At 34.6% G+C, this 22,258-nt stretch overlaps 1 protein-coding gene across 1 annotated transcript; it reads left to right on the top strand.

Annotated features, from left to right (window-relative positions):
- Positions 1-600: 600 nt before the first annotated feature.
- LOC126974638 (cytochrome P450 CYP12A2-like) lies at positions 601-21,612 on the top strand. The gene is made up of 10 exons (XM_050822166.1): positions 601-760; positions 4,227-4,345; positions 5,294-5,427; positions 9,544-9,662; positions 13,276-13,392; positions 15,551-15,829; positions 16,925-17,081; positions 19,065-19,277; positions 20,046-20,217; positions 21,429-21,612. Exons 1-10 carry the CDS (start codon positions 705-707, stop codon positions 21,581-21,583), a joined length of 1,521 nt encoding a protein of 506 aa, XP_050678123.1. The 5' UTR covers positions 601-704; the 3' UTR covers positions 21,584-21,612.
- Positions 21,613-22,258: the final 646 nt, after the last annotated feature.

Here is a 22,258-nt window from a genome sequence, read left to right as displayed (position 1 = left end):
GGATCTAGCCGTTCAGACCATTGCGTCCCCCACAATTCCGATACTCGTGTGCGCCAGACCAGAAGAGATGACAACAATACTCCGTATGTGGCCGGACCTGCGCTTTGTTTGGTTCTGGCCGGTGTTACAAGCTCATTATGAAAATCATAACCATCATTATCAAGCCTTATCTTATTGCGAGTTAACCTTTTTTTTCACAGTCTGTGAAGCCTGGCCGATTTTGAGCATGACCTTTTTCGGAGTTTCTTGTCATACGTGACCCACTCTGTATCACCAATTACCAATATGTATAAAAATCGGTTACATAACGTTATGTGCAAGTATTATTGTTTGATAGGCCCCGTACCTAGTGAAATCATGGTTCTAAGTGACGAGCGTAAATTGCGATTCTGCTCAGAATATTGGGTTCAATCAAAAATCACTGAAAAAAAAATCAAAAGTTTTTTTTTTTGATATCTATTTCGACAGAAGTTACAAGTGAAAATGCCAAATATTTGAAGAATACAAAATTACATACCTAAACATTATGACTCGATATGATGTGTTTGCCAATGTACATTACAACTTGGTAAATTAAAACTTGATTGTCTATTGTGTGAAATAACAATTCAATAAAATTGATTAAGACAATGTGAATAGTGATTATATGAGTTCAGGTGTGTTTAATAATGTCATTATTTGATAATAATATATTGAACTGAAAAATGATTAAACTTAAATCGTTATTGAATTTTTATTCCGACTTCTATTTCATTACAAGGTATGTGTTTTGTGTTATTTATTAAATTATTTCTCAGGATACAAGAGGGCAAATAAATCGCGTATTTTGATATATTATATAATATGCATGCCACAATAGAAAAGTGAAAACCGCATTAGAAACGGAACTTAACCGTTCTTGCGATTAGTGTGCAAACACACAAATTATTTTATAATAAACATAAGTGGAACCAGTATTATATATATATATAATATTATTCGTCAGCAACCACAATAGATACAGAATCCCATAATAATTATATTATTATGTAAAGATATATTGAAAAATAAATTTCGATATATAATATTAAACCTTGATTTATAAATGCATATCGAATCAATATTTATTGAAAATGTAAACACAGAAATATTATAAGTCCAATTGTGTGGCGCAAGTATTGGATTCCATTATATTAAACAATAATCCGCTAAAAATACATTGACAAATAATAAATGCATTGACAAAATATATTGTATTAGACCAGTGCCGAAGAAGCCTTTGAAAATGATAAAAAGTGAAACAAAATAATAGTAGGATGAAACCCATTGAAAAAGGACGAGAATATAACATAAATTAAGGGAAAAATAAATTACTTGCGATCTGAGGTCGGGAAGTGGAAAAGGGGGGGTGTTTTAGGGTAAAAAATGGTTTATCTCGATTTCCGGCTAAACTACAAGTCCTATGGCAAAAAGTTAATTGGCAAAGTTGTAGGTAATAAAGAGATCTACAACTTTTGTATTTACACTTTTTTCACATAACCTCAAAGTTTATGTGAAAAATTCAAAAAACCAAGTTTTTGGTTTTTTTATTTTTCTTTTACAAAAAAAAAATTTCTTTCACGAAATATTGTAAAAAGTTACCTTCTTATGTTCCAAATACACTGTAATTCATTTGAATTGAAATATTTATTTTTTCACCTTGTTTTGACTCAAATATCGGAAAAGAACCCTTATTTTCAATCAAAAATTCACCCGTCAAAATATCAGCTTTTTTCATAAATTTTATGTGCTTTCTATTCATTGAAATCTTTGCTTTCCAATGGTGTAAAAAAATTAAAATTACAATTGTAAATGTTCGGAACTTATGGCCATCAAAAGGCATTTCATAAAGAATTTACACCTGTTATTAAGTAGCAGCAAAAATATGGATTAGACAATCAATAAAATTGAAAAGAAAGGTTAATTTAACACTGAATCGTTATCCTTTTTAAATTTATAAATAGATTTGATTAATTGTAATCCATATTTTTGCTGCTACGAAACAACAGGTATGAATTCTTTATGAAAAGCCTTTTGTTTGACTTAAATTTTACGAACATTTACAATTGTAATTTATATTTTTATTTAAACCATCAGAAAGTAGATATTTCAACGAACAACAAGCCTCCAAACTTTTTGAAAAAAGCTGATATTTTGATGTCAGAATTTTCGATTGAAAATTAGGGTGCTTTTTTGATATTAAGTTAAAATAAGGCGAAAAAATAAATATTTTAAATCAAATAAATTACAGTGTATTTGGGACATAATAAGGTAAGTTTTCACCAAATTACGTAGAAAAAAATTTAAATTAAATTAATTTTTTTTTGAAAAAGATATAAATAAAAAACCAAAAACTTGGTTGTTTGAATTTTTCACCTTAATTTTGAGGTTATGTGAAAAAAGTGTAATTACAAAATTTGTAGATCTCTTTATTACCTACAACTTTGCCAATTAACTTTTTGCCATAGGACTTGTAGTTTTGCCGGAAATCGAGATAAACCGATTTTACTCTAAAACACCCCCCCTTTTCCACTTCCCGACCTCAGATCGCCCGTAATTTATTTTTCCCTTAATTTTTGTTATATTCTCGTCCTTTACCAATGGGTTTCATCCTACTGTAATTTTTATTGGTTTCAAAAATTATCGACCCTGGTCTATATACCTAGTGGACCCGACAGACGTTGTCCTGTACACACGTCTTAAATTTGAAAAATCGGTCCCGCCGTTAGGAGGTGTTCGCTAACATACACATGAGCAGGAGAATTATATTATATGGACGGAATTGAGAATCTAAACTAATCTCAAATTCACTGAAACACACGAAAAAATCATCAAAATCGGTCCAGCCGTTTAGGAGGAGTTCAGTTACAACAGATGCACAATAGAAATATATATATTCGTATTAAGATATTGTATTTTAGTGATTATATTGAAGTGACTGTATTGTAGCTTGTAATGATTTGTGGAATTAATTTATCTTTTTATATTTTGACATTTTATCGTATATGACTTCAATTTACTTCTATATAATTGGACGTAGTTCCTGAAAAACGTTCCATGCCATTTTAAACACACATTCCTCATTAACATTTAAAGTTTAATAAATATTAGTGTATTTCATACATGTGGGTTGGGCATGATGTCATTTAAAGAGTGACAGTAGTGCTGCCCATTTTTGTCAGTACGTTAATATGAATCACGTGACCCATTTTGTGTTCTTAACTCAATTTCGACATGATTTTGGTTTGGAACGTTTTTCTGGAATTACGTCCAATTATGAACTAAATTGTTTGTATATTTGTGTGCATGATGTGTTCAGCCGTAATTGCAGGAACACGATTTTTTGACTTTGTGATAATTGTATGAATTGACATATTGTGTGTTGTGTTGGTGGACCTTGAATAAATTAAAAAAAAAGCAATTGATATTTGAAAGAGTCAATTTCCATAGTAATTCAATTAATTGAAATTTAAAAAATACCCATAACTGAGTTTTAAAAATACAAAATGGAGAGCAAAAGGCAGTTGAATATAAAATTTTAATTTAAAACGTCTTAGTATGTCACGCTCACTTTCAAAAAATAAGACATAAATTAGGTCGCCACAAGTTAGGATATCACCTCCACCATCTGGATGTGTGGCGGTCCTCCACAGTGCAGTTTTCAAGGAACTTTTGTTCACGTAGGACAAAGCTGTGGAATGAACTTCCTTTTGCGGTATTTCCGGGACGATACGACATGGGTACCTTCAAAAAAGCGCGTTCACCTTCCGGCCCTTAAGGCCCGTGTTGTAAGAGAATATTGGCGGTAGTGATCACTTAACACCAGGTGACCCGTACGCTCGTTTGTCCTCCTTTTCCATAAAAAAGGACACTTCTTTGTTTGCAATTATTCATAGGTTAGATTCAAGAGAGAACATTCATCAATAGACTTAACGTTAGTAGTGTTGCACAGTGTTTGTCAATCTGTGGATCGCGACCCCCCTACGCAAGACAATGTTACCTTACAATTTAAATAATGGGTAGGTAACATTCCTGAGTGTAAATTTATTTATAGAGAAAAAAGATTTCAGTAAACTTAAAATGTTAATCTTCTCGCAGCTTTTATTTTTATATCCAAATGTACATATTATAAATTTTTTAGGCAGCTTCAAAATGATACAAAACGCATTTTTTTTTAAATAAGTAATAAAGTAATTGTTTGTTGCCAGGAGTACAGCATGCAAGTTTTCAACATGCACACCACACCGACAGCTGAAGTCTTGGAAAGAAATTCCAGGACCTTCTTCAGTCCCTGTCATCGGACAATTACACCACTTTCTTCCTGGAGGTATCAGTATTTATAATATAGTTTACTAACGATGAAATTACAATTGAACACGTGTGGAAAATTTCCAATGTTAAGAATCGTTTTTGTATGGATGACTGATTATTATTTTAACTTTTAATACGATTCATATATTAGATGCAGCACCTAACAAACCAATTAATTGAAAAGAGTGACCGTTGAGTTTCTTGTATTTTCTTCTCACGAACTCTATTTTTTCCTCCCATATTATGGTAGATTCAGTTATATAAAAAGAAATATTGTTCGTGGGACTGCCAATTTAATTAACTGATAAATGTATTATATAATGATTTAAATTTTTTTTCAAAAGTGAAAACACGTCAAACTAATGTCAACAGGAAAATATGTCAAACTAATAGTGTATTATCGATACTAATTTTGTAATAGTTAAAATGTCGAAAAACGAAGACTATAATTACGCTTCTTGTATTTTTTTTTATTAAAATGAAGTAATTGATACGCCCTGCCCATAACAATGCAGTGCCGCTCAGGATTCTTGAAAAACCTCAATAATTCTGAACGGCACTACAACTGCGCTCGTCACCTTGAGGCATAAGATGTTAAGTCTCATTTACCCAGTAATTTCACTAGCTACGGCGCCCTACAGACCGAAACACAGTAATGCTTACACATTACTGCTTCACGGCAGAAAAAGGCGCCGTTGTGGTACACATAATCTAGCCGGCATTCTGTGCAAAGGAGCCTCCCACAGGAATGTATGTATCATGATTTAAATAGACCTGCATAATACTTATTGTCTCCACAAGAATGCTAAGTTTTATAAGCATTCATCATTGTCTTGGTAATGTGAAAAACATGCTCACATTATTCTGTCGCCATTATTGTACGAAAATCATAAAATATTTTGATCATCTCCATATTAAATATTTATCAGAATAGCTGCTACAAAGCCATAAATTCAAATTTCAGGTTCTCTACATAACTGCACAGGCTTCGAGTTTCAGGATAAGCTGTATACAAATTATGGACCGATAGTGAAATTGGATCGAATATTCGCCGGGCGACCGGGAATATTTGTGTACGATCTCGATTCTGTAGCGCAGGTACTATTCCAAAGTATAACGGCACTCTCACACGACCGTTTTTAATAGCGTCGTTTATAATAAAAAAAAGCAATTGTGTGGTTTTATGAAGCCACGATGCAATTGAAACTTTTATTTTTTCTATCAGCATAGAAAAAAAAACAAATTTATATGTTATGCTTTACATTTTCATAAAATAAAAAAACCCTTATCAAGTGTGTGGGGTTCGAACCTACTCTTCCACCCGAACACAATTGCATCCAATATGAGAACTATAGGCACCGCCCGACCGTCACGCGACATGCAATACACAGACGAAAAAGTTTGAGACGATGTTATAAAAGTTTCACTTTAAAAAGAATATACGTCAATACTTTTAAAAGTAGGTATTATTCTCAGATTATATTATCAACAAGGACTGTATAAATCTTTGAGTATCAAAATACTTTGCTCGCAAGGAATTCAATGTATAGTTAATTTCTATATTTACAGTATTAACCAACTTCCCAATTTTTATTGTTTATTTATTTATTATATAAACTTACAGTATAACCCAAAGCGTTTACAAGCTAGGCCCAAAAATATAATTGAAATAACAAAATTAGTTTTTTTTACCTTTGGTATTTCATACTATAGGTAAAAAAATAATGATCAAATAATACAAAAAATGTCAAGTTATATACAATCAAATAATTTCCATAGCGCCAAATAATCAAATAAAATAAGTCCAAATTTTTAAGTTAATAATAGAAAAAAAAAGTTCTTAACATTAATAAATAATTCAAGTATCATCTAACATAATATGCATGTCATTAACAATCATTTGAAATTTGTCAGCAAATAAATCAATGTCAAACAGAGTGAGCAAGTCGCCGATCAGACATAGTATTTGCGGACACTAATTTATTTCGTATTATGGAGAGATATTTTTTTTTAATGAAAATAAGGGACGAGACGAGCAGGACGTTCAGGTGATGGTAATTAGGGCGTATCAATTACCATCAGCAGAATGTCCTCTCGTCCCTTATTTTCATAAAAATAGAGTTTTTGGGTCGTTATACGTTTGCGTCTCCAAGATATTCTTACGTTTCCGCCAGAAATCTTAATAAATTTTCAATCTGAATGTATTCCACTTGAATTGAATTATTAAATGAGAATCGAGAGAAGAAGTATCGCTTAAGAACCCACAGATTTAAAATAACGTGAAAAGAAATCAAGGTAATGGTTCCGAATACGCAGTTAATTTTCGCTTGAATAGAAAATCAATATCTTTTAATTTAAGTCTCCCAACTGTGAAAGGTTGTGAGTTTGATTCAGAGAAACGTTTTTTTATTGAGAAAGGAAATTTGATATTACGTTTTATAAATATTCAAAATATTGTAGTGTCGATTTTTTAATCATACTATTCATGGTTTAATAATTACAAATTGAAGAATTCCATTAGCCTTAGAAATCGTAACTTGAAGTCGTAATTATTTTATTAATGAATCAAACTGATAATAATTATAGACTTTTTAAAATACCAGCTACGCTCCTGTGATTCTTCTGGTGTTGCAAGAGAATGTGGGTGGCGGTGGATCACTTAACATCAGATGACGTACGCTAGTTTGTCCTCCTCTTTCATAACAAAATAATAAAACAGTCATTAAGGCGTTCAGGAAATTCTCAAATTTATACAATACACAAATAAAATTTGAAAAAAAAATTAAGAACGATGCGGGATTCGAACCCACGGCCTCCGGTGTTCCGTGCTGGTGCTCTAACCAACTGAGCCAACCGTTCGAGTAACGTATCGTTATAAAATCTTGTTTGCTTTGTTCAACTCTCAGCTTGTGGCTTCATCTACAGGATCTACTTTACAGTTGATAACCTGCTCAACCCCAATTTGTTTAAATTTATACAATATTGAATTCTCCATCAAATATTTATTCATTTCCTGTCGCATGTACCCTAGTATGAAGTGAATTCCCAACTCGTATAAAGTGGTAATAAATTTTTGTAAACGGCGTCACCGAGTGCGAATAATAGCGCATTTCTCTATCCAAGCTCGGAAACATTGATTTGTATTCGGTACTGCTATAAGCATTACGATAATATTGTTATATTTCCATCGTAACATCATTAACAATGTTTTATAATCCAATTTTTGAAGTGAAAACGTAAACAAAATACATATTTAAGGGTTTCGTAACCTTATAAGATCTCTTTTTCTAAAGTCTGTCAAGAGCATAGAAATCTAAATTCGAAGGTAGAGTCAATCTCATGAAGGAAGTCATGGCATTAAATGGAACTAATTAAATATTATCCAATAGGAACGTGGATTGTCAAATAAAGTAAAATAAATGTTAAAATTATCACTGAATTTTTGAGGGAGTCAAAACCTGAAGAAACCGAAGTGTGTAATATAATCTAGTTTAGTAACGTTTCAAAACCTGAAGAGACCGAGGTGTGTAATATAATCTAGTTTAATAACATTTCAAAACCTGAAGAGACCAAAGTGTGTAATATAATCTAGTTTAGTAACATTTCAAAACCTGAAGAGACCGAAGTGTGTGTAATCTAGTTTAGTAACATTTCTTCCCAAAAATATGACTGCAGCGCCGCGTCTGCGAGACTTCTCTGATGAAAAGGACTCTAATCCAATTGTTAAAAGTGGGTGTGAAAAAAAAGAGAATGGGCTAATTCAGACTATATCATTGTGTTAATTCAGATGACGTTGGGCAAGGCTATAATCTATATATATAAAAGAGAATGTATGTTTGTATGTTCCCTAATAACTCCTAAACTATTCGACCGATCTCAAAGGAATCTTTTGTATTAGATTCGTTGAAGCTCAGGGAAGGTTTACATATATAGTTTGTCGTGTCACGATCCCACTCACGAACTCATCCATGCAATTACGATATCTCTAGAAACGTTCGACCAAAAATAATTTATATAGCAAAACAACGTTTGCGGGGTCAGCGGTCAAGATAATTTAGAACTAGAATCGTTGAAGTTCAAAGTATTGAAATCGCGGTCTTAAGTGAATTACAATATAAAATCTTTACAAGAATTAAGAATTGTTACTTATCTTAAGGATACTACTTTAAAGAATATAATAAGTTTGCGTGGACATAATATTATAAGGCGCAGTACATCAATCAAAATAACAACAATACAATATATTATTACGAGTTTTGTTGTTTATCATGATATTATGCTGTAACTGTAACTTACTACAGAAACCATTAGTAATGTAAGAAGTATTATGTGTTTCAGGAACTAAAATCTTCTTGGTCATACTGGAACAGTAAAATATAATAATATACAAATAAAATTTGACAAACAACAAAATTTTAAGAACGATGCGGGACTCGAACCCACGACCTCCGGCGTTCCGTGCCGGTGCTCTAACTAATATAGACGAGATTCACAATAATAACGAATAAAGAAATAACAGAGATATAATTATGTATTTAACTATTGTAACTTGTATTATCATTGATGGATAGTGTTGTTGGAGCATGCTATAAATTAAATAAAATCAAAATCACTTTTTTCATGTAGGTCACGGAAATGACACTTATGAATGTCAAAAAATATTTTTTTTATTGAATCTACTGCTACTTCCTAAAGGGCTGAGCTAATGAGAAGAAGTAGCAAGAAACTCATTGCCACTCTTTTATATCAAGATTTACATTTTCAACGACTTACAAATCATTTCAATTACAATATAATATGTAAAGTGATGCAACAAACATACTCAAACGTCAAATAGTCAATGCCTTATACGAGTAAGTCAAAAAAGTAAATGTAAATGAATACAAAAGTTATTGAGTATAGTAGCTGCATCATCCACACACACCGTAAATAAATAAAGGTATTCCGTGAGCGTTTTATAAGCGATTATAAAAAAAATAAAAAAAATATGTAGGTATTAATAACTTTTAAGAATCTTAAACCGAGTCTCCGGCAACAGGATCATCCTGCCACCACAAGCAGCGCCCGTTCACGAGCATGACGCATGAGCCAGCCATCGCCTCCCTCAACTATATTTTAGGGAAGGGGACGACCCGTCCCATGTCGCCGCCACTAGCAGTGACATTTAAGCGAGCATGACGAAAACTGTATATTTAACATTTATATTTGTTTTAGGTTCTCAGAGGTGAAAATTGGTTGCCGGTACGACCAGGTTTTCAAATATTATATTATTATAGAAATTTTTACAATCAACCTAAAGGTGGCGCTACACAACCAACTGGATTAATTAGTGAGTAAGTAAATCTTATGACTGCACTGGGTAATTATCTGCAAATATGTGCAGTTTAATTTTAAAATCAATGAGATAATATTATTTCTTGGGGTTAATTTTTTGTTTGAAAAATTAACTTAAAATATACACATTTACAGAATAAAAATATGAAGATAAATTTGGCAATATTAAACTTGAATGCCAAGGCCAAAATATCTTTCAGGTAAAGAATAATCTCAAACGTTTTCTTGTAACTTCAATGGTTAAGACACAGAGGTGATGATATATAAGCTGGTTAAACCATTCCTGCAGAGAGCTGGGAAGTGAAACATTCATAAATATATTGAAAGAAAGTCTTACATAATAAACGAACCTTCTATAACTCTAAATTAAATTAAAACCTAATATCATATTTAATATACAAAACGTTGTTGTTAAGAAATCTACATAAAATATTTATCAGAACAATGGCACACAAAAAGAAACCTACTTCGATTTAAAATTTTGCCATGCGACTTTCATTTATTTAATTTACCCAACAAAATGCTTCCAACCGTAATTATTTGTCTCCACGAATTCGCTATAGAATTTCGTCCGGTCATCCCAACTTGGGAATTTGTATGAAGCATCTCCTTAGTTCGCACCTTTACAAATACCCTTTAATAAACGTAGTTCACAGCAGTTTTGAATGCCGTCCCGTAATTTGTAAACAGAACACGTAGGACTACCATTTCTAATTCTACTGTTACATTAAAATAACGAGGGTTCTTCTCAAAGATAAGTGTAGACAGAAGACATAAAGAGGGTTTGCTTTCAATAGCATCTCGTTGAATAACATTGAATATGTTTTATGTAATGGCTTGTATCAACTTAGAATATAATAATAATAATATAATATGTCATTTATTTCAGGCATTTTAAACCCATTACAGTAAATTGAATAAGATGTACTTAAAAATAAAATTTTATACATCACAGTACTTAATAATTAAATAACTTAAAGCTAAGATTGCCCCAAAGGGGGGTTCGTACAAAAAGTAATGTACTGATAATACTATTTCCGGTTAATGTCACGATGCACCGAAAGCCAGTAATGGAGTATTCTCTGGGTGCTCAGAGCATACACTGAGAATTTCGTTTTCGGATTCGCGAATGCGAGACCAAAAAGCAGCAACTCGTGATCTTATCACTGCGAAATAATCGGGGAACTCTGGCGTCGGCAAACATGCCCGACGCACTGCAATATTTGGGCAGTCTCATCAGAATACGGTATGCATTATTATACTGCACTCTGATGCTGCTTCGTGCAGTTTTAGTGCAGTTGACCCAAAGCTGACAAGTGTAGAAGCATTGACAATATGCTCTAAATAGTGTCAGCTTCGCCTCAGGACTGCACCGTGCAAACCGGCGTGCGAGCATATTGCATCGAACAGCCAGAGCCCTCCGCTCGCGTTCTATATCTTCGCTATAACACAAATTCTCAGTTAGGATATGCCCCAAGTACCTGAATCGGTCCACTCTATCTATGGATACACCGTCTAAAAAGACCATCGGAATTCTCTCCAGACCTTTCTTAGCCGGAAACACCATCATTTGTGTTTTTTTACATTATATTTTAGGCCATGCTGCCCTGCATATTTTTCACAGATAGCCAGCAGTTTCCTGAGGCCTCTGATTGAGGGACTTAAAAGCACCATATCGTCAGCGTAGCTGAAGTTATTCACGCACGTTTTCCCTATATGACAGCCAACTCCGGCACTCCTAAGTTCCACAATCAGATCATTGACATAAAGGCTAAAGAGGTCCGGAGAGGTTAGCCCTCCTTGACGCACGCCGCACTCTAATCTAAAGTCATTAGAGATGGCGTCGCCCCATTTTACATAATTTGTTTGGTTTTCGTACCAGTATCTCAACAGATCTACAGTTTTTTGCGGTACATTCGACCAGGTGAGTTTTTGCCATAGTAATTGGTAGTTTACCAGATCAAAAGCTCGGCTCAGATCTAAGAAGCATGCGTATACAGCGGTGTCCCTACGTGTGTAGTAGCTAACTGTCGATTTGAGAGCAAATATAGCAGAATCCGTTGAGAGACCGGGACGAAAACCAAACTGCGCATCATCAATCTTTAAATTACGGTTTACATCCGGGTAAATTAATCTCTCCAGTATTTTTCCTATAATTGTACCTAACGAAATTGGCCTATAGTTTTTGAGACTGGAGAGATCGCCAGTTTTATTTTTAGGGATAGGAACCACCACAGTTCTCATGAGGTTTTTTGGCAAGTAACCTGTATTTATGCAAATGGTAAAGAGCTCCGCCAATTTACTATAAATTTTATCACCTGCATAAAGTATATGCTCCAGGCTCAATCCATCAAAACCTGGAGCCTTTCCCCTTTTCATTTTAGTTGTAACACTGGCTATATGGTCCGATGAATAACGAAGAGGTTTAAATTCAGTACTACTATCATTACCAGGCGATGAGGCATATTCTGCTTTACGAGTAGACAATGGGTCCACTTTGAAGTGGTGCGAAAATAAGTCGGCAATGAGTTTTGGTTCATGCTCTTTATCAACGCTCGCAGGTAAATTTGATCTATAGTTCAGACGTTTCGTGGCCTTCCAGAATTTAACGAAGTTTTTATCTGCCTGATGCGAGGCTAGAATATCCATCTTTATCTGGTCCTCGTTATTTTGGCACCACTTCAATTTATTTTTAAAAATCTTACGACTGTCCGCCATTTTATCGAAAATCGCACCAGTTTGCGGTTTACCACACCATAGCCAGTATTTGAAATAATAGCTCCCTTTTTGGTGACTCTCACGAACGTGGTAGTTCCATCCCAAAACTTTCTTATGTCTTACGGGTGCATCGTGACACACACTCTTTTTGGCAGCGTGAATGATTTGCATGGATTGGAAGTCCTGATTATAAGTACAACATGAATATTCTATTCTATATCTATATATATATATATATATATATATATATATATATAATGAAAATGGTCTTTGTTTGAGGCTCAATCACGCCTAAACCACTGATCGTATCGACATGAAACTACCATCCGATGCGAAATTTATCCTAGATGGTTTATGGCGACTTATTTTTCATTGTTTTGTAATAAGACGAATAAAATTTCATTAATTTCCTTTTAAAATTCGGCCAACGAAGCGGACGGGAACGGCAAGTTACATTATAATCCATATGTCCCCAACTTAGATGCCTTAATTTTATTAATGTTTCTACTTATGTAGCCTGCGTGCGTGGCTGAGATTCTGCGATATTAAAACGACAAGATGGTGTCTCTCCGTGAAAAGTCTCAGTGGGAGTCGTATATTGAATTTTAATTGAAGTTGACATATTATAAGAAAACTGGGGGGAGGGGAACAATTATTTGCAATGTTAAAGTCATTACTCAAAATTAGTGCTGCCATTCGACACCATGGTAATAATTGCACTATACAGAATCATTTTGTGAGCTTGCTTGGTGAATGAAAACACTACAATTTAAGAATTACAGGTTCAATTCTAATACAAATTTTGTAAAAGTATTTGTGGCCAAAATTTGTGAATAGATAATGCATGGACATTCAGAAATTGTATGGAACATTAAATTGTTTATTTTTTTATAGTCATGGTGAAAAATGGAAACAGATTCGGTCAATGGTAAATCCAATTGTAATGCAACCAAACGTTGTAAATCTATACAGTAAAATAAGTGAAGAGGTATCTGAGGATTTAATAAAAAGGTAATTTATAAGGTTTATATTGTCAAATTATTATTGCTTTTGCCAAGTCAGCCTGGGAGACCTCGAAGGACATTTGTTAACCGTTTTTGTCCCCACGATTTGAGAAAAGGAAAGGTCAGAACTACCCGGAACCGGGCGAGCATGTATGATAAGAGTAATGAATGTAGAGGAAGCGCGTGAGGTTTGTAAGTATAGAAGCCAGTGGGAGGCTCCTTTGCACAGGATGCCGGCTAGATTATGGGTATCACAACGGCGCCTATTTCTGCCGTGACTGTAAGCTGCAGTAACGTGTAATCATTACTAAGTGTCGGTCTGAAGGGCGCCCTAGCTAGTGAAATTACTGGGCAAATGAGACTTAATATCTTATGTCTCAAGGTGACGAGCGCAGTTGTAGTGCCACTCAGAATTTTTGAGGTTTTTCAAGAATTCTGAGCGGCACTGCATTGTAATGGGCAGAGCGTATCAATTACCATCAGCTGAACGTCCTGATCGTCTCGTCCCTTATTTTCATTAAAAAAAGTGGCGTTCTGTTGTCTCTGCCTAGTGGCATTAGTGTATATTATTACCATTTTTTCTTAATTCACGACTGTATATACAAAACTAATCAAAATTCGTCTGATTTTCTACTGTCTTCAACTTACATAAGAGCGATGATAAACTACTATTATTGTCACTAGTGGCATAATTTCTAAAAAAAATAGCCTATTTCAAGCAGGGCCAAACAACACGCAGTGTACAAAATTTCATTAAAATCGATTTGGTTGTTTGGAGTACATTGTGGACAAACAAGGAGACATAATTTTTTATTAAAGCAAGATTAGCAAAGTGTAAATAATATATTATAAATATAACAGATTGCCGGTTACATAATAATATATTAAGTTTACTTTTTAGGGTTCCGTCGCCAAACGGCAAAAAACGGAACCCTTATGGATTCGTCATTTCTGTCTGTCAGTCCGTCCGTATGTCACAGACACTTTTTTCCGAAACTATACAGTTGAAACTTGTTAAGTAGATGTATACTGTGAACCGCATTAAGATTTTCACACAAAAATAGAAAAAACAATAAATTTTGGAGGTTATACTTAGAACTGAAACTCAACAATTTTTTTCATCAAACCCATACGTGTGGGGTATAAATGGATATGTCTTCAAAAATGATATACAGGTTTCAAATATCATTTTTTCCTAAACAGAATAGTTGCGCGGGCGACACTTTCAAAGTGGTAAAATGTTTCATCCCCCCTGGAACTTCTAAAATAAGAGAATGATAAAACTAAAAAAATATATGATGTAGGTACATTACTATGCAAACTTCCACCGAAAATTGGTTTGGACGAGATCTAGTTAGTAGTTTTTTTAATACGTCATAAATAACTTTATTTAAGACATCGATCAAAGTTACAACGAACTGCAAGAGCTTTTATATTATGTTACTTGCTGCTACGGAACCCTTCATCAGCGAATCCCACTCGCACTTGGCCGCTTTTTGAATATTTTAAACGTGATCTGACACCTGATGGTATGTGATCACCGCGGCTGATTTTTTTTATAACACCACAGGAAGTTAACTCATGAGAGCATTAGATATCTTATAGTGTCGATTAAACATACATATTCATATATTCCAAGACATTGTGAGTCAACTTCTACCAATTACGTCACCTATCCTTTTTTAACTTCTCGCTTAGAAAATAATTTTTTGGAAAAATAGGGAACTTTTTGGTTTTACCTCGTTTGTCAAAAATCGAGTTTTCATCATATCTCGACGTGTTAAGGTCCTAGGAAAATTCCCTGACAATTCTCGCGACGGTGTCCGTACGTCTGTGTGCATGTGTGTGTATGTGTGTGCGTGTGTGTATGGATGTATGTAAACCTCTTATAACTTTTGAATGGCTCGACCGATTTTGAAAGGGCTTGACCCAGCTTAGATTTTGAATACAATTCGGACCGATTCAGACCGGTTTAAACATTTATAAAATAGCATTTTATTTAACTTATATTAGACTTTTCAGCTCATAGAGCTCAAAATCGTCATAAGTACAATTTGAAGCGTTTTGAAATGGAAATAGCGGGAATATACAGGGTTGGCCTTTAGGATCAACCGTTTTCCTATTTTTTTTGTAAATTAACATAGTGATAATCTTGACACTTTTAGGTTACGATTATTGCGAGACGAAAACAACATGATAAAAGATAATTTTGATTATCAAATGAACCTGTGGGCTCTCGAATCTGTGAGTGCTATTGCACTCGGGGAACGTCTTAATGCTCTCGATGAAAATTTATCTGAAGACTCACCAGCGAAGAAGTTAATCAATTATGTCCATGAGTTCTTTGCTATTGCGGAGGATTTAGATTACAAACCAAGCCTTTGGAGATACATATCCACACCAGCTTATAGACGGGCTATGAAAGTATTTAGTAGCATCGATGAGTAAGTACATTACTAAGTATGTTTACCAATTTTGATACTGTAACTTATAAGAATAAAGGGGGGGGGGGGGGGAAACACGGGGAGAAGAACTGATAAGAAACTCCCGACCCATCTTTTAAATCATATAATAACTCAGCCTATTTAATGTAATATTATACAGCTTAAGGTGGCCTGCGCAGAACAAGACAAGAACCATGCACCATTATCCTCTATATAATCTACTATACTATAGTAAGCCTTCTTTGTCAATGAAGCTTTTTTTTATGAAAATAAGGGACGAAACGAGCAGGACGTTTAGTTGATGGTAATTGATGCGCCCTGCCCATTACAATGCAGTGCCGCTCAAACTGCGTTCGTCACCTTGAGACATGTTAAATGTCATTTGCCCAGTAATTTCACTAGCTACGGCGCCCTTGAGACCTAAAACAGTAATTCTTACACATTACTGCTTCACTGCAGAAACAGGCGCCGTTGTGGTACCCATAATCTAGCCCGCATTCTGTCCAAAGGAGCCTCCCACTGGTAAAAATTCTTTAATATATTTCTTGAATTTATGCTCAGTGAATCCTAACCTATACTATCTGGTTTTTTACTGAAAAATTGAGTTCCAAGACCTATGAAGGCCTTATTTCTAGCAAACTTAAATGGCACGTACAGTTTAGTCTTTCTTCTTGAATTGAATGAATTCAAATCACAATTTTTCTTGAATTTGGTAATATTGTTTCTAACATACATTATATTCAAATATGTATGTATGTACATGTATTATGAGGAAGGGCTAGGATGTTTACCAACTTGATTGTTTCCGGATGCGAATCTCTTGGTTGCATATTATAAATGGCTCTAAACAATATGTTATGTTTTTAAAGTGATATCCCTCACTTCTAGGATTAATACACAAATAAAATTTGAAAAACAAAATTTTATGAACGATGCGGGACTCGAACCCACGACCTTTCGCGTTCCGTGCGAGTGCTCTGCCAACTGAGCTAACATGGCATATGTATACATGGCTCTAATTATATTATTATTTATTTAAAGGAGTATCACTTTTTCAGTAACGCAGTGAAAATTATTTTCTTGCATCTGTTTTAGAATCACTTTAAGTTTTGTAAAAAAAGCAAGAGAGAAGTTGAAAAACGACATCGAAAAACCGGATGAACTTAAAAGTGTGCTTGAAAAACTTTTGGAAATTGATGAGAGGATTGCTCTAATAATGGCCAGCGATTTGCTTTTCACAGGCGTCGATACGGTAAATGTATATTGATTAGATAATATTTTATAAGGCTTTTTTTTATGGAATAGGAGGACAAACGAGCGTACTCGTCACCTGTTGTTAAGTGATCACCGCCGCTCACAATCTCTTGCAACACCAGAGGAATCACAGGAGCGTTGCCGGCCTTTAAGGAAGGTGTACGCGCTTTTTTTGAAGGTCGTATCGTCCCGGAAACACCGCACAAGGAAGCTCATTCCACAGCTTAGATGGTGGGGATGATATCCTAATTTGTGGCGTGTCGTGCGAAGGTGGAATTCGGTGGTTGGAATCAGGTTAAACAGCTCTTCGGAACACTCCCCGTGATAAATGCGGTAGAAGACAACATCTCTACGCAACGCCAAGTTATCCAGCCGTTCACAAAGCACGGGGTCCCCGACAATTCGAGCTGCTCTACGTTGCACGCGGTCAAATGGATCGAGCTGATACTGGGGTGCGCCAGACCAGAGATGACAGCAATACTCCATGTGTGGCCGGACCTGCGCTTTGTAGAGCGCTAGAATGTGGACCGGCTTGATGTATTGCCGTGCTAAAGTCTAGATAGAGCATCTTGCCAGGTTAATTACTTTAGTGTGTGTGACAGCTACGTCTTAAACTCGAGATTTGTTAGGCACTTTGTTTTAGTGTGCGTGCGTTGCTGAAAATATAGGTCAACAGTACGCCACTGTTTTTATTTGACGTGTTCACAGCTGTTACAGTCTATCTAAACGTATAAGTTAATATTAATAATAAATATTAATTATATTCCTGAGATAATTACTTAGACATTTCGGAGTAAATGCGTTTTTTCAACGTCGTAAAGACCGGAAGCGGTTTTTCATTTTGGTATGCCTCCCATGATACTGATGTGTTTTTCACAGTGAATTTAACGGACGTCTAGTTGTAATAGAAAAAAAGTAAAAAAATCAGTAAATGCGCGATTTTATACTGATTTTGAATAAATATTTAATTCAAATTCGGGAAAAATGTTGTATACCCCTTTTTTTCTTTTTTTATGACGGCAGAATAATACTTTGTCTGCTCATAAACTAGACCATCTATCTTTATCTGGTTAAAATATTACTAAAATATTTAAAGGCAAAATGAGAAACAATTGTTTTGTTTAAATTTCTTAGGAGAATTACAAATATGCAAAACAAAACAATTTAAAATCATTCCCATATAGCATTTTGTCTGTGTGAAAGGAACTTATGACAATCTATATTCACTTCAAAATACTCAATGTTATTAGGGCATGAAATTCCTGTTTCATCTACGAATATGTATTTAATATTAATTGAAACCCTTGTTATTATCAAGTAGATTCTCGTGATTAAATTCAGTAATACTTTTGGTTAAGATGAATTTTTCTTATAATTTTGCTATTGAACCAAAAATATAGTATATCACAGCCATTATAATTAATAGTACAAATGAATTACATGTTTTCTGTTAAACTTATTGTTCTATTCTACAACTTCGGATTATGCAGTGAAACTGTTTGAGGAGACATCCTTATGTCCTTGTTTCTATTTCACCATGTCCATTTTGTGTTTTAGGATGAATGTGAATTTATTAATTTAAAGTGAAACTTTTATTACATCGTCTCAAACTTTTTCGTTTGTCTGTTGCATGTCGCGTGACGGTCGGGCGCCGCCTATAGTTCGCAGCAGCTGACCGTGTAGTGTATAGACTATTGCTCATTTGTGCCAGTTCTCCACGCTATTTTGTTTGTTTTTATGTGATGAATATGTAAACTAGAATATATAAATTTGTTTTTATTCTATGCTGATATTAAGGTTATTTTGTGAAAAAAAGAAGTTTCACTTACATCGTGGTTTCATAAAACCACACAGTTGCTTTTTTTTCAAATAAATGGTTAAATAATATCTCACGGCATGAAATACTTGGTAGAACTGATAAATAATATACGATATTTTATATAACATTTTACAAATACAATTATTACAATGTAATGTTCAGGTTGGTAACACAATGAGCGCAACACTATATCTTCTAGCAAGCAATCCAGAAAAACAAAGAATATTACGTGAAGAAGTTATGTCCAGGGATGAGAAGAAAACTTATCTTAAAGCTTGTATTAAGGAATCTTTTAGAGTAATGCCCGTAACAGGAGGTAATGGCAGACTTACAACAAGAGAGTATAATCTTCTTGGATACCAAGTCCCAAAAGACGTAAGATAAGTTTTCAATAAGAATCTTATTGCAATTTAAGTTTATTTAATTTAAATTTCAAAATAAAACTTAGTATTCACTTTCTAATAACTATAGAATGTATTGTATTATAGCTGTAATTGTAAACTTAATTTTCACTAATAATATACTAATAAAATTAAAACAAATAAATTTATAATACCTATACAGCAGCCAGGCAAGAGGTTTAGGTAAACAAAGGTACCTATATAGTTAATAATATATAAGATAGGTATGAATTCATGCCGACAAATGTCGGCATACCTACTGTTAAGTTAATATGAACTGTAATTTTCAACATAATTATGTAATTACAAAAAAACAGGAATATTATATAATCATCATCATCAACACAATCGCCGGCATTATTCATATTATAATAGGAATAATGTTCATACATTCCAGTGCTAATGCTCTTCTTAAAGTGCCAGTGGGAGGCTCCTTTGCACAGGATGCCGGCTAGGTTATGGGGACCGCAAGGGCGCCTATTTCTGCCGTAAAGCAGTAATTTGTAAAGATTACTGTGTTTCGGTCTGAAGGGTGTAGCTAGTGAAATTACTGGCCAAATGAGACTTAACATCTTTTTGCGCATATGGATGTGCCGCTCAGAATTTTTGGGCTTTACAAGAAATCGGAGCGGCACTGCATTGTAATGGGCAGGGCGTTTTAATAACCATCAGCTGAACGTCCTGCTCGTATCGTGCTGTATTTTCATAAGAAAATGTATTTTTGTAATCCGCTTGTTTTTAGATGTTCATGGTGTTTCCCCATCAGTACTTTTCTAAAATGGAAGATCAGTTTCCAAGAGCTAATGAATTTATACCCGAACGTTGGATAGTTGATAAAGATGATCCTCTTTACCACGGCCACGCTCATCCCTTCGCGTACAGTCCCTTCGGTTTCGGAGCTCGCATTTGTATTGGTTTGTATTATAAGTTTTGTATTTGGAATAACTTTTGTGGGGGGGAGCGCGGAAAGTACATAATATAACCTTCTATGATAGTATCTAAGTGAATAACAAATCTTAAAAAGCTGCGAGTTAGAAGTATTTTATTTTATCACTGCATTATACCTATTGCAGTAATAATATCAGTCCCCCATTATAACAATTAATATTCTCCACTACGGCACAATCAATCAACAATAGATAAGTTAAGTTTCGTAGAGACGTTGCTTCATTGTGTGTCTTCTACCGCATTTATAACGGGGAGTGTTCCGAACAGCTGTTTCACCACATTCCAGCCGCCGAATTCCACCTTCGCACGACACGCCACAAGTTAGGATATCATCCCCACAGTGCGATTTTCAAGGAACTTTCTCCCACATACCACAAAACAGTGGATAAGCTTCCTTGTGCGGTGTTTAAGGGACGAAACGACATGGGTACGTTTAAAAAAAGCGCGTAAATGTTCGTAAAGGCTGGCAACGCCCCTGTGACTTCTCTGGTATTGCAAGAGAATGTGGGCGGCGGCGATCACTTAACACCAGGTGACCCATACGCTCGTTTGCTCTCCTTTATTAAACTACAGTGAAAATCTAGTTTTGTAGAGTTTTGGTGCTATACAGAACAAGCACTCTTTAATTAATTTTAAGTTCAAAAGTTGCATTGTTTAATAGTAAAGTAGTAAAAAAATACTGTGGAAGTAGACCACAATAGGTGTATTTACAATCAGTTATTTCAATATATTTCTTTTGTAATATTTTGAATAGCAATGATACTTTGAACTGTCAATAAACCACTTACCAATTAAGAGAGAGAAAAATACATGTTTTAAATGAATACCCTCAAAAAGAAGTCTTAAGATATTTAGGGCGGATTTGACCAAACACGATGTTAGACGAGGATAATTTTACTCCTTGATTTTTTTATTCGTCCCCAGGTGACAAGTGACATCTCTGCTCTGACAACTGCTATTCTCTGTTTAACCTTTTATACGGCCAAAATCATCCGTGTAAATGTTTACACGCGTATAGTTATATTATTCTTAGGATAGTGGCCAACCACTCGGTAAGGTGCAAAATTAGTTTTAATCTTAGAGCAGCAGTAGTTAATCGCGAGTAAAAACATACTCCAGTTTGTTCGAATCCTTGGCTCTTAGTTATACATACTATCTTTTATGTACGTTATTCCAGGTCGCCGTATAGCGGACTTGGAGTTAGAGACATTGATTAGCAAAATGGTGGAAAACTTCCAGATTGATTGGGTCGGCCCTCCGCCGACTATGTACCAATGTTCACTGAATTACTTCAAAGGACCGTTTAACTTCGTATTCAATGACATCAAATAAGGTGGACTAGAATAAAGTTATTAAGGATAGTTTCTTATTTTTACTGCCTGTACAATTTTACCTGCGTAGGGTTACACTCACGAATTGAAACACTGACACTTACATTAAAATATTTTATTCACTTTGACAAGACCAGCAAAAAAAATTCTTTATTTTTTTTTTCGAGAGGAGGAAATTACATTTACGTATTAAGGCCCCGAAACGGGGCCCATATGTCGGACTCGAGTGTCCGCGCAAGCGGACAACCCCTACCGACTAAAAACCTCCTCTATGCTGTTAGCCCTGAAGGCTTTTACAGCGAAATAGGATGTGGGCCGTGGAGGCCGCAAATACTACCCAACAAAAGTCGCGGGGATGAAACGCGTGTAACTTTTTGAGTTGTAAGCTTACGCACACATGGTTATTTTTATTTATGATTCTGTCAAAATACACCGACTTAAAAATGTTATAACTAGTTGGACCCGTCTAGTCCAGTCAGTTATTAATAAAATCCCCCTTAAGCCATTTGTAAGACAGAAACTAACACATAACAAAGAAAATCCAAAAATACGAATGCAATACTATAAATTTATTATTTGCTATTGCAACTATTCCTGTAATATAAATTTATATGGGATGAAAAACTCACAAAAAATATTAGATATGATATCAAATTAACTATTCAAAATAAAATAA

Source organism: Leptidea sinapis, chromosome 33 (assembly GCF_905404315.1).
Source record: "Leptidea sinapis chromosome 33, ilLepSina1.1, whole genome shotgun sequence".
Lineage (NCBI taxonomy): Eukaryota > Metazoa > Arthropoda > Insecta > Lepidoptera > Pieridae > Leptidea > Leptidea sinapis.
This window is presented reverse-complemented; position numbering and strand designations above follow the sequence as displayed.

Coding starts and splice junctions, on each gene's coding strand:
- LOC126974638 (XM_050822166.1), top strand. CDS start 705: ATGATTAAACTTAAATCGTTATTGAATTTTTATTCCGACTTCTATTTC. Junction 15,830..16,924: donor GTATTTAGTAGCATCGATGA/GTAAGTACATTA, acceptor CATCTGTTTTAG/AATCACTTTAAGTTTTGTAA. Junction 20,218..21,428: donor CGGAGCTCGCATTTGTATTG/GTTTGTATTATA, acceptor ACGTTATTCCAG/GTCGCCGTATAGCGGACTTG.